The sequence below is a fragment of the Clytia hemisphaerica genome, unplaced genomic scaffold, assembly GCF_902728285.1.
Source record: "Clytia hemisphaerica strain Z4C2 unplaced genomic scaffold, Clytia hemisphaerica genome assembly, whole genome shotgun sequence".
Classification (NCBI taxonomy): domain Eukaryota; kingdom Metazoa; phylum Cnidaria; class Hydrozoa; order Leptothecata; family Clytiidae; genus Clytia; species Clytia hemisphaerica.
In genome coordinates this window covers 435459-459663 of record NW_027104185.1, presented here as the reverse complement: position 1 = coordinate 459663, position 24205 = coordinate 435459, and the positions used below count along the sequence as shown (strand labels likewise).

At 34.6% G+C, this 24205-nt stretch overlaps 3 protein-coding genes and 1 long non-coding RNA gene across 4 annotated transcripts in view; 3 read left to right on the top strand and 1 right to left on the bottom strand.

Annotated features, from left to right (window-relative positions):
- The first annotated feature begins 2511 nt into the window (after positions 1 to 2511).
- Positions 2512 to 3783, top strand: LOC136814864 (uncharacterized). Its single transcript, XM_067071289.1, has 3 exons — positions 2512 to 2755; positions 2864 to 3097; positions 3260 to 3783. Exons 1-3 carry the CDS (start codon positions 2722 to 2724, stop codon positions 3523 to 3525), a joined length of 534 nt encoding a protein of 177 aa, XP_066927390.1. The 5' UTR covers positions 2512 to 2721; the 3' UTR covers positions 3526 to 3783.
- Positions 3784 to 10262: 6479 nt separating this feature from the next.
- LOC136814862 (uncharacterized) lies at positions 10263 to 12058 on the top strand. The gene is made up of 2 exons (XM_067071288.1): positions 10263 to 10705; positions 10992 to 12058. Exons 1-2 carry the CDS (start codon positions 10315 to 10317, stop codon positions 11906 to 11908), a joined length of 1308 nt encoding a protein of 435 aa, XP_066927389.1. The 5' UTR covers positions 10263 to 10314; the 3' UTR covers positions 11909 to 12058.
- Positions 12059 to 21682: 9624 nt separating this feature from the next.
- LOC136814861 (uncharacterized) overlaps positions 21683 to 24205 on the top strand; it is a 7143-nt gene continuing 4620 nt past the window's right edge. The window contains exons 1-2 of the long non-coding RNA XR_010847653.1: positions 21683 to 21844; positions 22331 to 22487. This is a non-coding gene — a long non-coding RNA (uncharacterized lncRNA). The remainder of the gene's footprint in view (positions 21845 to 22330; positions 22488 to 24205) is intronic.
- Positions 22672 to 24194, bottom strand: LOC136814837 (activating transcription factor 3-like). The gene is made up of 2 exons (XM_067071264.1): positions 24134 to 24194; positions 22672 to 23618 (listed from the first exon to the last, which is right to left on the bottom strand). Exons 1-2 carry the CDS (start codon positions 24141 to 24143, stop codon positions 22672 to 22674), a joined length of 957 nt encoding a protein of 318 aa, XP_066927365.1. The 5' UTR covers positions 24144 to 24194.

The following is a 24205-nucleotide window of genomic DNA, read 5'->3' as shown; positions in this document are numbered from 1 at the left end:
TTGGTAATTATTATTCCGGATGTAAACAAATTGCTGCAAACATTTTCAATTATTTGAAAAGATGATTTATTTTTTCAAGACATAATTAGTGTTGGAGAACGAATATTGACATCGGATTATCAACCCACATTGCTTAGAAATCATGCCATTGTAATTTAAAATAATCTTTACTCTTTAACAATCCAGTGCATTTTATCTAATGGATTTGTTTCGAAGATAGGGCTTTTGACTTTTGACTCCCCCTTACAGTACATCAGGTCTTACCCCCCTTGGACATGCATCAGTTGACCCCAAGCAGAGAAAAATTACCCCAAACATTGTAAGTTTACCCCCCCCCCCCGGACAAGGCAAATTTTGTAGATATTTCTTTCACTATTATATCCTATATATATTCCCTATATCCTCCACCCCCATGCACGAAAACTTTTGGAAGAGCCCATTTTCATTTTGGGCTTTTCTCGGAAACTACTTGGACTATTTTTATCAAATTTTTATTCACCAAGGTCCGCAATGCTTTACCTTAAAATGTCTATGTCCTCCAAAAAAATTACTATTTTAGATACTAATTTTACTTGGGACTTTCCTTCATATGTTTTCCGATTCTTTTTCTCAACGGATTTTTTTTAACTTTTTAACAAACTCAATTCCCATTCCAAGAAAACGATTTTTTTTCGTATTTTCAACACTACCAATAATTGAGCACTGGTTCCGTTGCCCCAAGGCACTGGAAGTGAAAATCTATTTCTTGCTCCCATTTCTCATCGTGGAATGAATCTAAAGATTTCTTCTTTTCGATTGATACAATTTTTCAAAACTTGGTGTGAGATTTCTTGGTACTCTCGGGTACCTAATAGCCGGGGGGTTTGGAATAAGCAGGGGGGTTGGAAAAAATCTCAAAATTTAATAAGGGGGGGGGGGGATTGGAATAAAAATGTCCTGGGTGGAAAATGTTTGAAAAGGAGGCTAATACAGCAGAATTAAGACAAAAAGGGAACTTTCAAAAACATTTTCCCAAAAATTAATAAGCGGGGAGGTTGGAATAAGAATGTCCTGGGTGGAAAACTTTCGAAAAATTAATTAGCGGGGGGGGGCGGCTATTAGGTACCCGAGAGTAGAAACAATAAATAAATTTTGGAAAACTACCCAGTCAAAATGACGCAACGTCGTAGCATCTATAATCAAGGTCACAATATTTGAGAAAAAAGGGAAATCTCCACGAAGTCTATATAGCCACAAATGATTTGGAAGCGCTCTAACTTAGGTTGGATGGTTTAACTTTTTGTTCAGCATTTCACGCTTCATCGGTAGTTGGATGGGTAGAGTTTTACGCTTCATCGGTAGTTGGATGGGTAGAGTTTTACGCTTCATCGGTAGTTGGATGGGTAGAGTTTTACGCTTCATCGGTAGTTGGATAGGTAGAGTTTTACCGCTAGACTTAACGCCCTGGGACCTTAGGATATGAGTAGGACCTGAGTATCCAAAAGTTTAACAATTGTCCAATAAGGCTCAGAAAAGTCTATAAAACCCTCCAAAATTGAAATATTCGATTACATGTAACAAATAGCCCAAAAGCGACTTTATCGCCCGAACTTTATATTTCTAAAAACGATGAAATAACCAAAATTCTCGATATATATTTTGACCCAGATTATAAGTTGCTTAACATTATTTTCAAAGGCTTTGGGTTTTGGCCTGTTTTTTTGTGATGTTAGCTGGAATCTCTTTTGAATAAGTTGATCTTGATATCCAGACAAATCATATTGACAAAAAGAGGAATTCCCTGCAAAAGTTTGAAACCAGAACAAATAATTTTGAAGTGCTAACTTACCTCTGAAATTCAGAGTTTGAACATCAGACTTTTAAGCATTAGACACTAGGTCTTTCAGAATATCATTTTTGTTCGAGCTTTAAAGGACTTAAAGAGAACGAACGATTTTTCGAAATTCACGCATTCACGCAAATTTTCTTCGAGTTTCACGCAATAACTCAATTTTTCAGAAAATTGGAAAATTTTCGGGAAAAATCGTGGAAACATTGGAAAATTGGGAACACTGCACACAATCAGTGGAAAAAGGGAAAATTCACGTATTCACGCACAAAATAGCCCAGATTCATGCAGTCAAAAAGTGGATTTTCACGTTCACGCAAGTCTCTTCAATTCACGCATTCACGCATTTTTTTTTCAATTTTCACGCATTCACGCAACCGAAAATGCCCATTCACGCATTCACACAAACCGCTGGGGGCCCCCTTTAAAAGTCTGAGAACGACGAAATACCCAGATACTCCAATATATTTCGACCGTTTACACCGTTTTACCTCGTCTAATCTTCTAATAATAGAGGTATTTTAATCACTTGCGCTTGCGGTGTTTAATGTAATCTGATCTGAGCTGGTTAGATATCTATTTCCATCAACGATGAATTGTCTGTGTAATTATTTCAGGATGATAATCCCCTCAATAAAAATCCTAGTTTGTTTTCTTTTTGAGAAGAATATTGCAATGAAAAGGATATTACAAAAAACACAGATTTCTCATCGTCTTACATAACATCCTCTATATTGTTTCTTCTGTTTATGGATTTCTCAAAACCCTTTTGCATTTTGAAAATCCTCAACTCGAAGGAGGTATAAATAGAGCAGAAAAGGTTGGAAGAGCATCAGTCATCTTCCAAGACTTTCAAAGAAGTTGTCTATTAAGAGAACGAAAAGAAATTAACCATGAAGGTTTTCATCCTCCTTGCTATCATCGCTGGTAAGTTAACAATTTTTTTAAATGTGAGCTGAAATATCAAAACAAAAGTCTATCCATGTGATCAGCCTAATTTATTTTCTTTAAATCTTTTCTGTTTCGACCATTTAGCATCACATGCTTTGGAAGTCACCAAAGTGACTGGAACAACACCGCCAGCTGTCCCATGCCCAGACTCTTTGTGCAAAGGAAAAGCTGACGGAAACTTCGAATACTACTACTATGGTCAATACAGACGTAACTACTTTGTCCAATGCTCCAACGGATTAGCCTACTGTCAACCATGCTTTCCTCTCTCTTTGGAATTCAGCGAAACATGCAATCAATGTCTTTACAGTAAACATGGTGAGAATCTCCTCAATCTCGTTTTCATCAAATATTTATTTACTTTTTTAAAGAGATGGAAAATACTCAAATCTTATTCTGAAATCTAGCTTTATCAAGAAAAAAATATCAGCCAAATCTTTGGTTATGTATCACATTTCTACATATTCTCTCCCTTTTCAGATAAATGCGTCACCACCGAAGCATGGGAACCAGCCACCACATTCGAATGTCCAGACAAATGCCCACACCGTGGACCACACTTCAATGGAAACATTGCTGACCCCAACAACCCACATCAATACGTCGCTTGTTGGCATGGAGCAACTGTCGGATGCATCGCTTGTCCAAAAGGATTATTGTTCAACGAGAAATGGAACGCCTGTTTGTTTGATGGCAAATACAAGACCGAACCAGAACAAAGAAATCCATACAACAGATTTTATTAACTTCGACGTTCTTGGTCACCCAACAAAAACGAAAAAAAACGAAAACTGTAAATGAAAATAATTTTTCAAACTGATTTTTAATAAACTTTGTTTTTTAGTTTTTTATGTGCTTATTTGATCAACTTTTATCCTTGTTGCTATTTTTTTTAATTTTCTGCAAAATGAATGCACCTAACTTTCTGCAAATTATTTTGTTAATTTCTACACTCAAATTAACCTTATTCATACTAGGCTTTTTGGGGCGGTTCAGAACTGGGAGGGAGATAAGAGTGGGCTTTTCCTGTGCAACCCCTTAACTTTTGATCTAGTTGGTACACAAGAATCTTGTCATATAAGGTAACTTTTGACAAAAATTTTTTTTGATGACGTCACTCATCATGCCCAAAGTGAGCTAAAACTGAAAATGTCATCATGCTCAATTGAAAATTTTAGGTGTCAAAAATTTCATTTATTTTAGCATACACGTTTTTTTTTTATAAGAACGTCAAAAAATTTCGAAGCCTTCGGATGTTCTTAGTTTTTTGGATTTGAAGCCTAAAGATGTTCTTAAAATGTTCTTATTTTCAGCATTTTTTGAGCATTTTGATGTAATTTCTTAAGAAAATGCATGTTTTTAAGTCTCCAAAGCCTTATAATGTTCTTATAATGTTCTTAAATTTTTGGGCCTCGAAGCTTTATGTTCTTATATAGTTTGTTCTTATAAAAAAAAAACGTGTAGGGTGAAAGCATCAGAGTCCATTTAGCAATCCTATTAAAGTCCGTTCACTTTAAGTGTGCACTATAATATTTGTTTTGCTTGTCATTTTTCAACGAATGCTTCAGTTCAAAAAATAATTCAATGGACAGAAAGTTTCGCGAAGTCAAAAAGTCGCGAAATTTAGCGAATTTAAGTTTCGCGAATTATGGTTTTAGCCGAAATTTCACAGATAGAACTTTCGCGAATTCATATAAAATTTACCATTTTTGGTAACAAAAACTCATTAAACACGCAAAAATTCAGCAAACAGTGTAAAACTGAGTAGGAAAGTTTATTTTTCGTTTCTGCCCGCCAAAGTTTCTGCCCTTAAAAAGTATACACGTTTTTTTTTTTATAAGAACAAACTATATAAGAACATAAGGCTTCGAGGCCCAAAAATTTAAGAACATTCTAAGAACATTCTAAGGCTTTGGAGACTTAAAAACATGCATTTTCTTAAGAAATTACACCAAAATGCTCAAAAAATGCTGAAAATAAGAACATTTTAAGAACATTTTTAGGCTTCAAATCCAAAAAACTAAGAACATCCGAAGGCTTCGAAAATTTTTGACGTTCTTATAAAAAAAAAAACGTGTAATAAAATGAAATAATTTAAAGATTTTGAAAAATGAAAAACATGAATATCTACCTATAGGTGTTAAAAATTTTACTTTTAGTACAGCGGTATTTTGAAAACTGAAACCTGCTGATTTTAGATACAATTATTTTTCACCTAGAATTATTGCTTCAAAGTTAAAAATACCCGAAGGCTTCCAAAATTTCGAGTGTTCTTACAAAAATGTGTAGTCTTAACCATCCTGTAAACATGACGAAACTCCAGCAAAAAACAACAAGAAATTAAGAATACCTTTATATACACGCGCTTTCTTTTTATAAGAACATACTATACAAAAATATTTATGATGAAATTGGCCAAAGATTTAAGAATTACGTTTAGAAAATTACCATCATTGAATTTGGCAACTGAACCTTAGAATTCCATTTTTAGAGCACTTTTAACTGTATTTATCGCCAACTATCCCCCTCCAGTAAGACTAATAACTATTTTTTGCTTCAGGTATGTGTATTACATTTTTTAAATCAGGTTAAATATAGGTTGAGTTTGAATCCTAATAGCTAAGAATACCGTAATATAAGATTATTTTGATATTTGGTGATTTTCCCCCAAAAAAGTTAGGAATATCCATGATGTAATGAAAAAACACCATTCTTGATCTTGTTATAACAAAAAATTGTGTAACTGAAAATCTTAAATTTTGATCGTAATGATTTTCAAATATTACAATTTCGGTAAAAGAAATCAAAATTGACATAGTACAGTAGTTCCCAAGCAACGCCGATATCAAAACATGGCTTTGATAAAATTCATCATCAAAATATAGATTCATGTAAATATATGCTTTTAATATATCGTAAAAATTGCCTCTGTCATGAAAACACTCTTTGTTTATGAGAACAAATTTTATAAGAATAACGCGGTTCGAAAATGCCAAAAATGAGAGCAATTAAAGAACAAAACTGTGTCTAGAGTTGAAAAAATAATGGTCAAGGAAGAGAAAATTTGGTAAAAAAATTAATTGTCCCTAAAAATAAGATGATAGTTAGAATAAGTTGTGAAACACAAGAACAGCCAAGTATCAACAAATATTTATTTGTTCTTATACGAAAAAGTTACCTGCGTTACGAATAAGGACAAAAATAGTTGAAAACGAAGATTCAAAATCAGAGAAAGTTGACAAGTGAAATTATTATCTCTTTGTCTTACCTGTCTGTCCTAGCAGATGAAGTTTACTTCTGGGTTTAAGTAAGTAGTACTAAGTTGATATGGGAATTCGATTCTGATTACTCTTTTTTGTTATCATCGATTAAATCAAGGATTAAATATCTCGTGGAATGCTCCTTTCAAATTAGAAATCTTTTCAGAATCTCTTGTGTTTATCAAAGTTTGTCATATTAATTGTTACGAGACATCTTTTATGATCGAGTCGTACCACTTCTATAGAAAGAAAGTTCTTGTGTGTGTTTCACTAAATTTGCAATGTTTATCAAAGTTTGTCATATTAATTGTTACGAGACATCTTTTATGAATAACTTTCACACCCGGGAGGTACTTAGGCAAATGGAGGGTACGGTATGTGCCGCCCTTAAGGGTACCTTTTTTGGACTTCCAAAGTCCCGCTAAGGGTCGGAAAAATCAGAAAATCAAATTTCAGTCCCAGTAAGGATCGGAAAAATAGGAAAATTTCAACTTTTTACCCCCTGAAACATCGAGATTTGGTCAAAATTGGTCAAATTAGTCCCGCTAAGGGTTGTAAAATTCCCAAAATTTTCCTTTGTTTTCTCCTTTTTAGTCCCGGTAAGGGTCCAAAGTTCGAAAGTCGGGCGGCACCCCCGTCAGCTCGCAACCCTTTGTACACCTTAATACTTTTTTATGGGTCAAATGGGCCCAAAAATCAATAGAAATTTATAAAAATCCACCAAAAGGGACAATTTTACCCCCTGGTTTGTCCAGTTGCACTCTGAATGTAATAGTTTCAAGTCAGAATTGTAATTTTCCAGAGTATATTAGACAAAGATCAAGCTAAAACTATTTTCGAAGATATTTTAGGCGAGATAAGCCATGAAAATTGCTCAAATTATGTAAAAATTCAATAAAATGGGCATTTTTACCCCGTGAAGCGTCAAAAATGAAACTAAATACAGTTGACAAGAAATTTTTCTGGTGTATCGCATCAAATTTTATCATAACATAAAGTTTGTGCCTCATTAAAAGTTGTTTTGGTAGGTCCCAGTCTTATAGAGTGTCAAAATTCAGTGAAAATACCCGAATTTCCCCTATTTTGCCCCAGGTAAACCCCCAAAAATAATTTTTCGCAAAAATCTATTCAGTAACTAAACACATAAATTTTGAAACTGAAGGGTTGAAAGGGTTTAAAATCTTCATCAAAATCAATTTGATTTACTTTTACCGAAATTTTCCTCAGATTTTTGTTTCTCGACTGGATAAAGTCTAGGTAAGGCTGGATTGGATCTACCTCGAAACCCATATTTGATGTATTTTTATGAAATTTACCAGATTTTTTGGCCTTTTTTTCGACGAATTTTCTTCCTTTCATTGAAATTCAACCTTCCTTTATATAACAAAAGGTCATTTAGACAGCTAATTATCATTTTTAATGACTGAAACGAAAGTACTGATGTATCATGTAATTATACTTCTGTTTAATTTGATGGGTCGATTTTTAACGTTTTAAAGCACTTTCCGAAAGTAATTTTTTCATTCAATTGAGCATAACTTTTGATCTAATGAATTGAATTTAATAAATGACCCATCAAAATTTAAATTATCTTTCTTCTTTCCAATCAAATTAGGATTAGAAAAAAAAATAATAGGAATGGCTCTTTTAAAAGTTTTAGATTTCGAGAAAATTAGTTTCAAAAAGAGAAACTTTTTTGTGGCGCACCCGGTAGTTTATCCTGTAGAATCTTGGGTTAAGCAAAAGTGCTTATTTAAGGAGATATAGGATTTGGCTCCCGGACTAGTAAGGAACTATCAGGGAATCTCTCTGTAAAATGTTGATTTATGCTCCTTTCGGCCTTAATTGCCAAACCTCCGACCAGGGATGTATTCACACTGTTGCTTGAAAGTATGGGAACAAAAAAGTGTACGGTATTCTCTTTGTCTCTTACACGTTTTTTTTATATAAGGAACACGTTTATAAGGAACTCGAGGCTGAAAATGGTCCAAAAAATAAGGAATTGTTTAGGAACTGCTCAGGCTGAGAATAAGAAAACATGTTTTAAGGAACAGTAAGAGATGGTTATCCAAACTTAGCAGCTATGTAAATAAGGAGCTCGATAAGGAACTTTGAGGCTTAAATTCTCTGTAAAAATAAGGAACTCCAGGCTCAGAGCAAAGTTAAGGTTCCTTATAAAAAAAAAACGTGTATTATCTAAGTTTGCACGATAAAAACAATACTTAAAACAATACTTTTAATAAATCAGTGATAAGGCAATCCTTGAAGGTAGATAAGGAAATTGAGGAAAGCCACACGAAATGTGTAAGTCGTCGCTTGTTACGCTTTGTATAACACGAAGTAGATAGGGAAAGCCACATGTCATCAAGCGTGACAAATGTAACATTACTTGAATACGTGTATATAAGTGAAGTATTTTTCGAAGTGTTTATCAGTGAGAAGACAACCATGAAGTGTGTATATCAACGTAAATTCGTTGTATTTTAAAAAGTTTGATAATTTAAGTTTATTGTTACAACACTTTAACTTGCTTCAAACCTACGCCAAAAAGAAACAAAGGCAATTATTACTTTTGCTTGAACGTTTCACGTACATCAGCAAGAAGTAGTAAAAATTATTTTCTTTTCTAGCCCTTCAAGTGCCACGGCTTTATTCATAGACTCTTTCTGTTTGCTGCGCTTTATTTTTAGAAAAACTTTTTTGTCATTATGATTTTTGATTTCTTTGCCAGATGGCATAATTTTAAGTCATATTTTCACATTTGATTTTTAACTCTATTGTCAAATGACGATTTATGATTAAGAACACTTTTGACCTATTTTGCCAGATGACAAGTTATTATGAAAAATGTTTTCTCTATTGTCACAGAAACTTTCTTGATCAAATGGGGTTAAAAATTATTCAATGTCTTTTCTTCGCTTATTTTATCACTTTGGAATTTTATTAGCCAAAATTAAATTTTCATGTCTGGACTTTTTTTGAATTATTTCATTTTCTGGCAAATACAAAAAGCCTTTTGAAAAAACTTTGGCAAATAAAGAGAAATACGGCATGACGATTTTATAAGTCATTGGCATACTTGAATACTATAATACTAAATCACTTTTCAACGTCTCAAAAAATAGTCGGAAATCACCTCCACCGTGTATATAACATCCCTGACTTCTCGAAATTGTTGAAACAGCTCTTCTCGAATCCTCTGACCTCAGATTATACAATTGCGGCGACCACCACCTCGACTGTCTGGGAAAGACAAAATAAAAAGATAAAAACAAAATAAAAAAATAAAAACAAAATAAAAAAAGGATAAAAAAAAATAAAAAAAAACAAAATAAAAAAAGAGAAACAACATTAAAAAAAGAAAAAACAAGATAAAAAAAACGAAGCAAAAGTTAAAAAGTTATTTTGCGCATGCGCGCCTGCGTGTTCCTCGAAGAAGCCGAAAAAGGCGATCTAGTGTTAGGCTATATGTTTTTAATCTCCTTTTAAGCGTTCTAACAGAGTATCTTATTCCATGACGTTCAAGTAGGCGAATTATTGCCTTGCGTGTATGGCCATTGTTAACGTATCTCGTTAGGAGGGATTGCTCATCTTTTTCTCCCTCCTCGTCTCTATTCGTTGAGCGAAAAGGAGTACCACAATCATAACAGAATAGATTTGCATTTCTTCTTGGCGTCCCACAACCCTTCACAGAACATTCTAGATGTACAAGATGAACAAGAAAATTCACTTTCTTCTACTCACGTTAAACAACAATCCGCATTTCATCATATTTGATTCTATTTTCTATGTTTTTTTATTTGCTGATTTTTCATTTTCGTTTTCTTTTTTTCTTTTTATTTATTTTCTTCTTTTTATTTTTTATTTATTTTCTTCTTTTTTTATTTAGTTTTTATTTTTTTATTTAGTTTTTATTTTCTTATTTTGTTTTTTGAATTTTTCATTTCGTTTTGATTTTTTAATTTTGTTTGTTGATTGTCCCTCCTCGGCCATCGTAGTTAATACAATCATCAGCTGTACAAGACTCTATGAACAAAATTTATTTTTATATAAATTACAAAAAAGTTAGATATAATTGACCTGGGACATAAATGTCGTAAAAAATACATGAAGCATAATATAAAAAGAAAACAGTTAGGAAATTGATTAGACTTTGTCCTTATAATTAGAAAATATAAATTTATTTATGTACCTTCATTTCGCTATTATTTCCGACCTTTTAGGAGAATGAATGTATGATTATAGCGACTGAAATTCGACAAAACGCATCAAAAAATGGAGGAGAGTAAGAACTTAAAACATTGGAAACAAAAAAGGTCAATTTTTCGTTGGGTTGCCAGTGCCACAATGGGCTTGTACGGTATGGAAGATCTGACCAGTGTTGTCATACTCTTCTTCCTCATGGAAAGACACCATCTATCACACAAAGACGCCGTTTTTTATTACAGCCTCACAGAAATGATATTTTGCGCTGTACAGGCTGGTGGAAGTTTGATTCTCGGCAGATTCGCAGATTCAACTCGAAACATCCGTTTAATTTTAATGCTTAACTTGGTGATTTGTTGTGCGTGTAATTTATTGTACACTCTTCCGCTACCATTATGGATTGTTTTGGGTGCTCGAGGATTTATGGGTATCACCGAATCTTTACAACCCACAATAGTCGGTAGGTTCTTTCTTTTTGTTCTATCTGTGATTAACTCCTTCTAATTCGAATTTGTTTTGTAATTTAAACTTAAATGTTCAGCTGCGAAGTGTATAAAATACTTTCTATAATTGGAAGAAGATTCTCTATCTCTTGAAAGTAGAATTAGAAGAGAAAGAAACTTTGACATCGCAGAAAGAGATTTTGGCAAATTTGGAAAAATCTCTTTTGCAGAAAGGACCCAAAACCTCTTTGCTTTAGATAATATTTGGTCACATCTAATTTTTTTTCTCCCTTGTTTTTACAGGTGAAATTAGACGTGTATATGACACTAGCAATGAAGAACTGATCAACGCGTTGACATGGATTTACATATCCAACACCTTCGGCAGAAATCTTGGAGCAATCGTGATTTTCTCCTTCACTAAAGTATCTTTTAATATCGGTGATTGGGTCATCGATCGCCTGATCGCCGGCAATTTATTCATCTCCATTTTCGCTTTTATCCTTCTCATTCTTACTTACTTTAAAATTTCGAATGTATCTAAAGAGCTGGATGAAATAAAACTTACTCATCACCAGACCCCCAAGGAAGCATCCAAACCAACCACTAACAAATCACTAATGAAATGGACTGACTTGTTCAACAAAGACATCTTATCCATTATCATATCGTTCGGGTTGATTAGATTCATGGCACTGGTATACATCAGTAATACGACCACACTTACTGCCACGAAATACGGTTGGAACAGCTCATATGTGTTCATCTTATTCTTCTCCACAAACGCCATATTTTCGTTCCTCGCTTTTGGTTTAATCCAATCGAAAATTCTGGAAAACCAAGATCGGTCTTTTTACATCTACGTCCTTGCAATATGCAGTTCAGCCATCGTTCTGATATCCTTCATGCTGACAAAGACTGACCTACTGGACACTTTCGCAAAACAAATCATTTTCTTCACCATCATGAAATTTGTAAAATTCTATGGAATTTATCTTGGGAATGTGTGCTCAAGTTTTCTACTACTTGGTCTTGTGAATTCTAAAGACAGCAGTTTTATATCAGGAGTGAATTCCTTCTTCTCTGTAATTATGAAAGGGACAGCATACATTATCTCGTTCGAAGCTTCTTTTTATCCCGAATATTTCTACCCTCCAGCTATTATCGTCTTACTAACATTGGCACAATTCATGCTTTGTCGAAGCGGAATATACGTGTAGAAAATGGAGGGAATGTTTGCTATTTCGACCGGTATGAAATATTTGAATTCGATGTATTTTTTATGGCTGGAGATTTAGATTTCATTATTTTCACTAAGTCACTAAGTTCAGTAGGGATGTAAATATTAGCATGATATTCTGCAGTGAGGATTGGTTTATTTGGTTATTTTCAGCGGGGACGAAAATTGTAGTATAATTTTCCACTGGGGACGATTTTTTAGCCATTTTTTCCGGTGTGAAGGGTTCCCAGTGGGTCTGTGAGAAGGGGATATTTCTTATGTACATGAAATTGCGTCTAAAATAGTATTTTAACTGAATGTACAAAATATGAGCAGGGAAAGCTCTCAAAAAATTAGGATTAGAGATATATTGCAAGTATAGGTGATTTTAGTACCTAAATCGAGATATTGAGCTTCAAAAAGCGCAAAAACTGGACAAAACAGCTGTTTCTGGCTGAAAAACACGGTTTTCATGGGTTAATATCTCGAGTCACCTATACTTGCAATATATCTCTAATCTTAATTTGTTGAGAGCTTTCCAAAAATATACAACAGGTCTCCGTTTTTTCAAGCTAAAACTTTCATTAATTTTTGACCCTATGATTTTTGCCTGAGACCGTCATATTTGTCCGAAAATCACACCAAGGTGTCCGAATATAGCTTCCATGGGGGCTACATATTTCAAAAATTGACGTCACACAACGAGTTCAATGACAATTGAGCATCTTCTTTTTGACGTTACGTCACAAAATAAAAATAAGACTTTTGAATAAAAAACTACCAAGAAACCAGGTTTACGAGCTTATAAATTGGAATTATGTTTGAAAACGAGAAATATTTTAGCGATGAACGGATAATAAACCATTTATTTGGACGCAGTCTCATCCAATATGAAAAATAATGGGCTAAGAGAAAAGATATTGAACTCGGCGATGCCTCGTCCAATATCTTTTCTCGCACGCCCAATATTTTTGCATATTGGATTCGACTTCAATAACTGCTTAATATCTGTTACTGCTCTCTATTGGTTTTCTTTCTGTGTATAATTTTTTACAAGATTTAGAGGGTGATTCAAGATAACTCGTTCGGAACAACACCCTGATGAAGGTGAGCATCTATTATGCGCTAATTCCCAGTCGAGTCTTTCTTGTCAGAATTCTACCTTTGTAGGAAAGGTCGAGGCATATTTATGTTGGAAAACTACTTCAATCTCAATTGGCGATTGTTTTTATGGTGCAGCCCTTGAGCAGTGGAAAGGTACCCTTACAGTCTTATTGTGTATATTTCCGAACGTTTCTGACCCTTACAGTGTACTCTAGGCGTACAAACTTTCGCGAGCAGAAACTTTCGCGAGGACCAAAAATCACGAAATTCACGACATTTACTTTCGCGAACTTAACGGAAAAATATTTTTCGTGAGCATAAACTTTTGGGAATCAAGACAAAAAACTGAGAATTTTCAAATGAAAAAAAGGCTTAGAGGGACAAATACTTCTCGGATTGGCTTGAAATATTTGTCCTTTGACTTATATTAGTCTTACTTAGTCTTTTACCAGTCTAAAAAGTGCCATAAAAGTTACATTTTATTCAAAGTTTAAAGTTTTACAGATTTTCTGTTTTGTCAAGAATTTTTCGCGAGCATAAACTTTGGCGAATAGCCCTTCCTAGAATCTTTTTAAAGAGATTTACTTTCGCAAAAAGGGCCAAAATTCGCGAAAATCGTGAAAGTTTCTGCTTGCGAAAGTTTGTACGCCTAAAGTAACTTGTAGTGAGAGGGAATGTACTGAATCACGTTCTCCCTCTTATACACTTTTATAAGAACCAGTAAACTTTCGTTGAAGCTCGAATGTTCTTACTTCTTTCTGGCAATAAAAGCCTGGAATTGTTAAAAAAAAAGGATTTATCTGCCTTTCACCTGAATTTTTGTTTACAATTTAGCAATTGGCAGACAACGCAGAAATGCAGACCAAGGAATGATATCAAAACTCCCTGAAATGGAAGAATTCACTGCTTTGATTCATCAAAACTCTAATGAAACTTTTCAAAAGGAAATCAAGCGTGCTGTGAAAAATATCATCCAAAAAGAAAGGTTCTGTGAGGATGTAAAGAAGACTTGCGAATGTGAGAAGGAATGTGTGATTTGTTGGGAAAAATCAATCGTTATATTGTTTAACCATAGTCCGTATAAAAAACCCTGGTCTGGAAGTTTATTGTTATAACTTTTTGAAAGCATTTCCCTTTGTTAATATCAAAAGATAAAAACTCGATTTGCTCAGTTTTTGATCACGTTACCAAATATTCCTCTTGGGATTGGTTTAAGATTTAATCACATGATCAAAAAGTGAGCAAAAGAAACTAATTTATCAACGCAAGTTCAATTAAGAAACAATGGAAAGTAAGTAAAGGCTTCCAGAGGGTTTTTTTTATACGGACTATGGTCTAGCACATCGCGGTACAAAATGTTGTTTTCCAAATGGGGCGCTTTGTTTAGCTGGAAAAGGCCGTTGTGAAAGCAAGGATCCATATATCGGCAATTACCTGTAATTCAGACTAGGTAGGTTATTCTGAATAGCAGACCTCTACAAAACCCCATGTAGTATAGGAGCACGAATCCGTAGGTCTGCTCTTCACTAAAAAGTGAACATCTTATTTCCACTATCTGCCTGCTAGGGTAAGGATTACCATGCAATAAAATAGTTAGTTCCTTTCCAGTTTATTTAATGATTTGATTAGTAACCCAATAAAACGTTACTTTCCTACATTAGTATCTTTTTTTTCAGGGTATGAAAAATAGGAGACAACTACAGTGGCGTAGACAGGAGGGGGGGGAAATTTATGTAAGAGAGCAGATTTTTATGGCACTGTAATTATCTATTCATAATGTAAAAATATAATTAAAGTGTCATAAAAATCTGTTCTCCTACACAAATTTTGCGCACTGGCTGTAAACAAGGTCCTCCGGTATGTTTGATGTGTTTAAATTTTAATCCCAATTTTTTGCATTTTTCAATACTTTTATGCCAATAAACTCTGTCTACAGACCATATAGCGGGTACATCCCAACATTGACACCGAAAGTATCAATTTGAAATATTTCCGCTTATTTTTCTATTAGATCCCCAGCAGGGAAGCGACGTCACAGCTACGTCGGATTTATGTCGCAAATAAGTCGGTCGGCGACCAACATTCAAACGACGTAGATACAACGTCTAATTTTTACGTCGATAATATGAACGTAAAAAAGACGTCTTATTGATGTAACTTTACGATGACGAAACGACGTGCACCAAGTTACTTGGTAATAACGTATTCGTGACGTAACTTTGTGACAATATGATTACGTCGATTTAAAACATCATGGGCACGTCATGACTACGTAGAAAATGGGACTTAAAGATGACGTAAATGTGTTACTTTAAATTTTATGAAATTTTGGACTCGATTAGTCAAATTTTTTTCGACCTTTATCAAATGGAAGAATTTCGTGCCACTTTCACATAAAATAGTCTTAAAAGCAACGTAGTTCATATTACGTAAATATCACGTCTCTATGACGTCTCCGTTTATCCTTGATATATAAAACTACGCATGCGTGTCTTATAATCTTAAAGCCACAAAGAGAATATACGTGTGTTAAGTATGGTAAAGGGTGACCTGCCCTACAAGGCTATGAAAAATTGGCTCAATGAAGATGGTGTAAAAGGTAAACGTTAGGATTATATTACAAAGAACGGTATGGGGAGGGATTAATTATCGGACAGATTTTATTTATCGGACAGGTATTGATTTTCGGACATGATTTGATTTTCGGACACAAAACTGCAAAAAAAAAATGAATCAAAGATAATGTCGTAATTACAAAAGAAATCGTAATCACAAAAATTTCGTAAAAACGTAGGATGCATTACATCCTTACAACGTGTATACGACGTAAATTATCTACGTAGTTTCTAAGCAACCTTTCAACGTCGTTTCGCCATTTCATTTCACCACTTACAGTCGACGTATTGGCGACGTAATTTGTGACGTAACAACGACGTACTTGCGACGTATAGTTCCCCGCTGGGTCAGGGACCACCTGGACCGAGAGGACCGAGAGGGTTAGGCCTCGGAGCGCCAGAACTTGTCGAAAGCAGTCTTAAAATGGGCGTTGTAAACCTGACAGATTCGAAGATTTTTGAATGTAAATTTTAAAGTCCCATACCAGAAGTCTCATGGAAAAGACCTAAATCTCAATTTATCATCAATGATACAATTGATAAAGAAAGTTCAACGATCACGAGTCGATTGGTTTTGACGAATATTTCTTGGTATGACCAAGGACCTGTAAAATGCAATGCAAAAAGCTTGCTTGGAGAAGACTCTGGCGATGGAAACTTGTCGACTTTATGTAAGTTTGTCTGTAATGTAAACCTATTTACACTTTGTCATTTCTTATCATTCTTTTATTTCATAAAATTGATCATCATTTCAACTCGTTTTGATGGAAACTTGTCAACTTTATGTATGTTATGTTTTTTCTTGATCTTGATAAAGATCAAGCTTTTCTATCCTCGGGAAAAAAACTGATTGGGCATTGTTAAAATTAATGAAATTATACGAAAATATGATACTACACTTGAAGAGGAGACAATCTACAGTACTTTGACTTGAATATAAGCTATCGTACGTGAGATTTCAAGAAAAATTTGATTGATTGCCGTATTAAACAACTTTTTCACTATAGTTGTGTAGTTATTTTCTTAGTTTAAAATTTTTTTACCTACTTGCTGGATAAAGTTTTATGTTGTTCTCACTGTTCTTTCAGGTACACCTTTTAAAAATTCGTATAAAAAATAAAATTATACACTCATTTCAGCGCTTCCAGGTTTGTAAGTTAACAAAAGTCAAATTATCGTACCACAAGGAACAAACCTAACTTTCCCATAATATATTACAATCAAATCCATCTGGAGAAATCACCTGGAGAAAGATCAATGATACCTGAAGGACGTTTCGTCGATGTCCGAGGAAACGATCTGTTCATTTTTTATGTCCAATTTTCAGACCCTTGCTCTTATGTTTGCAAAGCTGTATCTTTGATGGAAGTAATAAATTAACCGTTGTCCGTTCGTTCGTCCGTCCGTTCGTCTGTTACCAGCTTTTCTCGACATTGGCTCATTAGTTTTTTCTGATTTTTGTCACAAAGATGCAAAATGGCAATGACCAAATTGTGACGGAGCCTGACTTTCGAGAAAAAAAAATTTTTTCCGGCCGAAAATGCCGAAAATATGCCAGAAAAACTATTTTTTGGCATTTTCTCGATATTTTATCAAAAGTTTTTTCTGATTTTTTGCCCAAAACATGGAACATGGCCGAGTTCGATTTTTGAGAAATTTTTTTTTCCGGCCGAAAATGCCGGAAACATGCCGAAAATCATCGTTTTTTGTAGATTTTCATTGGACTTTTTCCTTATAAATGGTTGTTTTTTCATTCAAAAACATTATTAATAGCAATGCCCACCTTCAAGCATGTTTCAACTTTCAATAAAATTTATATTTGAAGCCGGAACTATTTAAAAATCGCCGGAACAACCTATTTTCGCCGGAAAGACAGTATTTCTTGAATCTCTCGAGATGTACTTTATATTTTTTATGAAATTTTGCGCACTGATGCAAAATGACAATACCTAAAATGTGACGGAGCCCAATTTTCGAAAAACATTTTTTTTCCGGCCGAAAATGCCGAAAATATGCCTTAACAACCGGTTTTTTGACATTTTCCCGAATTTTCGTCCTTAGTTTTTTCTGATTTTTTGCAGAAAGATGCATATTCGCAATGCTCAATACATGGCCGAGTTCGATTTTTGAGAAAAAAATTTTTCCGGTTGAAAGTGCCGGAAATGCTGTTTTTGCAGATTTTCATAGGAGTTTTTCCTTATATTTCTATGTTTTTTCACACAAAAACATTATTGATAACTATGCTCACCATCAAGAATGGTTCAATTGTCAAAAAAACTGATTTTGCGACCAGAACTTTCTATTTATTCTTTCAATTTATTGTGTTATGCATTTTCGCTAAACGCTATATTTTCTGACTGATTTTTTCATTTTTCTCCTCGCATTACTATCTAACTTTCATCATCAGGTAGTTCCATTCAGCATCTAGCTTGTTTTTATTTCTATATAATTTGAGAAACAAGGGCATCTTTTTGGGGTCACATCTTAGGGCAAACTGGTCACACCTTAGGGCAAGTTTCACATCTTGGGGCAATCGGGTTACATCTTGGGGCAATCGGGTTACATCTTGGGGCAATCGGGTTACATCTTGGGGCAATCGGGTTACATCTTGGGGCAGGTTTCCACATCTTAGGGCAGGTCTTTGGGCTGTACAGAGTTATAACATCGAAGGAAATTCAAAATGGCGGTAAAGTGAACACTGATAAAATCAAATAACTAGGAGTTTTTAATTGCCTATTGCATCTGAATAGAGTATCTGAATAAAGTAAACAAAGAAAAAGAATTGCCTATTGTAAGGTTTACAATAATCGAATAATTTTCCAACAGACCTACTCGGTGTGACAGCAAAAAAAAAATAAACAAACCGCTCTGAGTTGACTTCTGACAAAGAATTCTGATCTAAAAATTTAGGTCTAGCTCCCTAGATAGGGTCTAACTACATTTCGAAAGTTTCGAAATTTTTTGAAGAGCAAACCACTACATAACGACTTTTATCAAAACTCAAGAATCAAAATGTCACTTGATTTTATGACAAATATGTGTCATAAAAACCTTTCTTTGTATATTTTGTTTTCCAAAAGCATCTGATTTCCCAGTTAACGAGTTACCAAGTTTTATCGACCTTCACTTTTTCATGTCCGCACAATTGTACATGGTTTTACAGCAGTATAAACAAAACCGCTTCATTGGTTGATTTTGTCGGAAGATCATGTGATCTAAACTCTTGATCGAAGCAAGCAGGAGCGCGGTTTTGTTTTTTGAAGTTTAGTAAGTTTGACCACTCACCAAATTTTTGATTTTTTGAACAGAGATTTCTGTGGAATGGTAAAAATGGCTTTGCTGGAATGGACAACCGACAAGTACAAAACGCCTACTACCTACTATTGTGTAGTTATTCTTTTCATTCAACAATTTGAATTTCAAATTCGCAAAAGATGCACTTATTTGGATTTTGTTTTCTTCCGAATAACCAGATGAGAACTATTATATTTTGCTAAATTTCTTTAAATTGGCAATTTTGAAATAAGATTATCCAATTTATAAGAGTACAATATTTATCATTAAGGGACTTAAAGATTCATTTTCTCTTTTTTTTCAGCTGCATCTCCATGGATTTGTTGAAAGAGGATGAATTTACGATGGCGATATCTTTATGCCATCATCTGTATGGTTTTCATTTTGGCGTGCAATATTTACATTCTGAAAACCATCTTTGGCAACGCTGATACAAGCTTGACTATATTCAATTCTTTTCATTCATCCAAAGAAACAAGAGAAGTTAAAACGTTGAATCAAACTGCAAAAAAAGCTCTCCTTTCTAGCTCTTTTAAGGCGTTTTCTCACTTAAATACTGGGTTGAAATGTGACTTGTGGTTTGATATTTGTTTGACCAATGGAATACATCACAGCTTATGACATCCTTTATATCCCATTCTACCTCAAGACGAACATATTTTACAGAATCTTGATACCTTAGCGATTTCAAAAGAACACCAGCAGTCTTTGAAAAGAATATATGGATTTATTGAAATCGATCGTCCTTCAAGATAGCATGATACACATTAAGCTTTCTATTTGATGGAGCTTTAGAAGTGATTTTCTTGTTTGCTGGTTTTTCAATTCCCTCCAAATAGGATCAACAACAAGAAAGATTTCTTTTCATCCTCTGAACATGAAGTTTTCTTAAAGCGAGGCTATTATGCTGTTGAGAGTATGTCATTGTCAAACGTCAAAGTATCATGATTCACTGTCAATATTAAATTCAACTGTTATCTTTCACCAAAAGACAACTGAGAACAGCTATTTTTCATACCTTACCTCCAAATATTTTTTCCACGACCACTATCCAGTGAAAGATCTCTCGGAAGAAAAGAAACTGTCTTTTTACAATTATTCACAGCTTGAAAAATATACTCCAAATCAAATTAAAGCCTTCTCTATTTTGCCCTGAAATGAATATTCCTGCTCCGAAATTCAACTTGTTTAAAGGTATGATAATATATTGGTTTACCCCAAAGAATATTTGGAGTTCACAGACGCTATGCCCTCCCAAAAGCTGCTCTTGTTAGAAACAAAAGCACAAGAAGTTAGTGCAAAGACTGTTCAATTATTGTCCCAAGTTTACCAATATATACCAGGTATATCTGTATCTGTGAAAAAGGCCTCTCTGTTTTTTTTCAGTTTGTAAACAAGAATTTGATTTTTCCGACAAAACTAAGAAAAATATCCGCTGTAATAGGGTTGTTGATGAAATAGTATTGGGAGGTTTAAAGACTGTGATTTTTTTCCAGATTTATTTCCTAATTTCCAGAAATTTGGTTTTGAAGACTGTAATTTTTTTACTTGATATTCTTTTCCAGAAATTTGGTTTTGAAGACAATCATACACATTCACACAAACATTAACGGAAAATTCAAACCCCACTCCAATGTTTTCAAAACATATTATTACGTGGAGCTACATGTTGAAGATAACAAAACAAAGCTTATTCATCAAGTCTCGCATTTTGTACAAGACCTTCCTTCAGGGTTTTGTCTCAAGAAAGATTACCAGAAGAACAGTCAAAGTCAAATCTTTTTGTTGACACCTGTGAAAAATCAATATGTTTGGTTGAAATACCTTCTACATGCTCTGACCGATGTCTTCAGCAAGACCAAAGAAACTAACGTAGGTGTCATTTTGTTTAATGTAAAATTATTGTCTTCTCTGTCATCTCAGTAGAGCTTATCTGGTGCTAAAGTCTATTATACCGTAATTTGAATATAAAAAAATTGTTTTCTTTTGATTTTCTTATTGCAAGGAAAGGAGAAAAAGTATGGTATTTTGATTCGTGTTTATTGTTTGATAATGTTTGAGGATTTTAGGGGAACACACAGAGTGCCACTTTTGATAGTAATTGTGAACTACAATCTGCGCCGAAATATTTGGCACAAAAGGGGAACTCCCTCAAAACTTTAAAACTGCAAGTGATTTTTAAGTGCTTTGAAGTACAGTTCGGAAGTAGAGTTTTAACTCTGAGTTTTAACATTAGACTCAGGACCTTAGGATCTCAGGATCTAAAAGCTCAAAAATGTTCCAATAAGGCTGAGAATATAGCCTGGAAGCCGCTTAACCAAACCGAAAAATCCAATGAAGCAAAGTGGAAGTACTGAAACTGCAATTCTCGCCCGACCGTTAAATTCTGAACAACGTTAAAATACCCAAGATTGCCAATATATTTCGGTGCTGATTGTAGTGTTTTTTTCTATTTTATTAAAGTTCGAAAATCTTGTCCAAATCTTCCATGGAAAAGGAAGGAAAAGCGTATAGGCAAAACTTGGGAGAATATATCTCAATCAAGTTTTTCGAATTCTGCGTTTCAGGTTACTTTCTTTGGTTTTATTAGATAACGAAAGCTCTGATGGAAACTATGAGCAATTGCTCAACTCTTGTGTTATAATTTCTGAATTTAACGTAACTCTCCAGTTGTTTGACAATAATTGAATGTTATTGGACAAGTTGGCAAAAATTTTGACATGTTTGTGTAAAGTTAAATGCTTTATTCTTTTCACTAAAGTTGACCATCGCTGGTAAAACAGCCTTTTCTCCGACTCTAATGCGCTTTCAAGATCCTTGGTTCCACGAACACTACACTGAGATAGCTCTGAAGAAAGTCATCTGGCAAGATGATGGGCCTGGTATCATGGCTATGTATAAATCTGATTGGTCAAGGGTAGGAGGTAAAACCTATAGCTACAATCACCGCCTAAATACTTGGCAAAAAAGAATTCCCTCGAAAACTTCAAAACCGCAAGTGATTTTTAAGTGCTTTAAAGTACAGCTGGAAAGTAGAGTAAGTTTAAAATATTAGACTTAAAACTTACGTTACGACCTCAGGATCTCAGAATCTAAAAGCTAAAAAATGTTCCAATATGGCTGAGAATATAGCCTGGATGTCACTTAACCCTTCCCAAATGAAAAATCCAATGAAACAAAGTGGAAGTACTGAAATTGCAATCCTCGCTGGAGCTTTAAATTCTGAAACGTTAAACTACCCAAAATTGCTAACATTTCGGCGCTAATTGTAGCTTAAGTAATGTTCGTCTATCACTAACGTTTTTCTTAGAGATTCTCTTTCAAATTGATTCCTAAGTAAGCGAGTTTAGAATTTCTATCTTGTTATTGCAGAATGTTTAGTGACTTCTTTCTTCATATTTATCGTGCAGGTTTCAACGAGAAGATGTTTGCAGACAAATGAGGTGGTGAGGATTGGGAACTAGTGGATCGTATCATAGCAACAGGGATACAAATCATCCATTATCGATTGCCACGTTTTTATCATTTGTACCATTCACATAAAAAAATGCGGAACCATTGAGAAAGGTATTTGTTTGCTTCTTTGATCTTTGTTTATTTACAGGGAAAATGTTTTCTTTTTTACAAAATCCTACAAATTAATAGTTGAAAATTATTTACATTTAGTTTAAAAAAGGATATGCGTTTGTTCGACAATTTGATATTTCTTCTGTTGTGTTGTGATGAGACGATTACCCGATTGACGGTTTTGTTAAATATTGTTCTGTTTTTCTTCTTTCAGTTTTTGAATCTGTTCTTTGAGCTCTTCGTTTTCTTTCTTCAACTTTTCCATCTCTTCAACGATGAGACATTCTTTGTACCTTCTTGCTAACCGTGATCTTCTTGAAGCTTCGTTGTTTTTGCGACGTCGTTCGAAGTATTCGGGGTCCTCGTGTGCTTGCGTGTTGGTGTAGCGATGGCGACGCATGGAGGGCTTGGAAATGAGAGGTTTGGGATTGAATTTGTACAAACGTTTGACTTTCTTGGTCTCGTGATCGTCGTCTGAAGTATCGCTTTGTGAGAAAGAGAAATTGGTAGAATCGCTGTGAAAGGATGGTGTGTTTGTTGTGTCTGTGTTGTGAAATGTCGGGGAAGTGTTTTCCGTGTGGTGGAATGTCGGGGAGGTGTTTTCCGTGTGGTGGAATGTCGGGGAGGTGTTTTCTGTGCAGAATGGTTGATGCGTGGTTACTGTTTGAGTTTGTTGGAAATATTGTCTGTCGTTTTTGTTATCGTGCGTGAAACATGTTTCAGTTGTAGAGGTTGAGGGTGTTGCAGATGTGTTGTGTTGTTCCATAGCAATCAAGTATTGAAGAATGTCTCGCTCGTTGACCTCTTTGTTGGTGTTTGTTGTCGAGGTTGTCATTGCTGTGAGGCTGGTTGTGAAAGAGCTACAGTCGTTGCTGTTGGTTTGTGTAGTTGTTGGGAAGCTGCATGCACTGCTTGTATACGTTTCGATGTGAGAGAAGGCGCTGCCTGTGGATGCAGTTTGGTTTTGATTAGACCTTATGATGTCCGGAGAGTAACATATTGATTCTGTGACGATTTGATTGTTGTCTTGGGTGAAGTCTTGTTGTGTTGTTGCAGGCATCATTTGTTGAGGATAGGATTGTGAAACGAAGTCTTCCATACTCATCTCACCATTGAAGATGTTCTTCTCGTCTGAATGAAATAGAGAAATGAAGAAAGTTAGTTCTAGATGTTATCTGGATAGGAATCAAATCTTTATTGGTTTCTTTGTCTTATGGTCGTTATGATTGTATGTTTATGATGAGACTTTTGGTTAGAGGAAGGTGTCAGTTCTTGTTGTACGCCTTAGTTAATGACATTCTTTATTACACAAATATTTTTAGTCGTTTTATTAGCACGAAGTGAAAATTTCCTGTTAATAAAATCCCTCTTAATTAAAACCAGCCGTTGTTTCCTTGAAAAAGCAGAAAGTTCGTGTTAATTTCAGATCATCCGAATTTCAAGGCCGTTGAATACTTGCCTAGTAATATTCGTGTAATAATGTAGATTTGCTTCAAATTTTCGTGACATGTATGGAACCACGTGGAGTGAACCATTGCAATGTCTGTTGCCAGGTTATCCAAGTTATCCAAGACGTGAGTAAAAAGGTATTGGTGAATTTAAAGCATTGGAAAGAATCATCAGAAAATAAGATAAAAAATACTCACCCATAATCATGGCTCCTGTATTGATTCTCTCTGCTTATTTATGTCTTTGGTGATTTGTCCGTAGAATGTGTG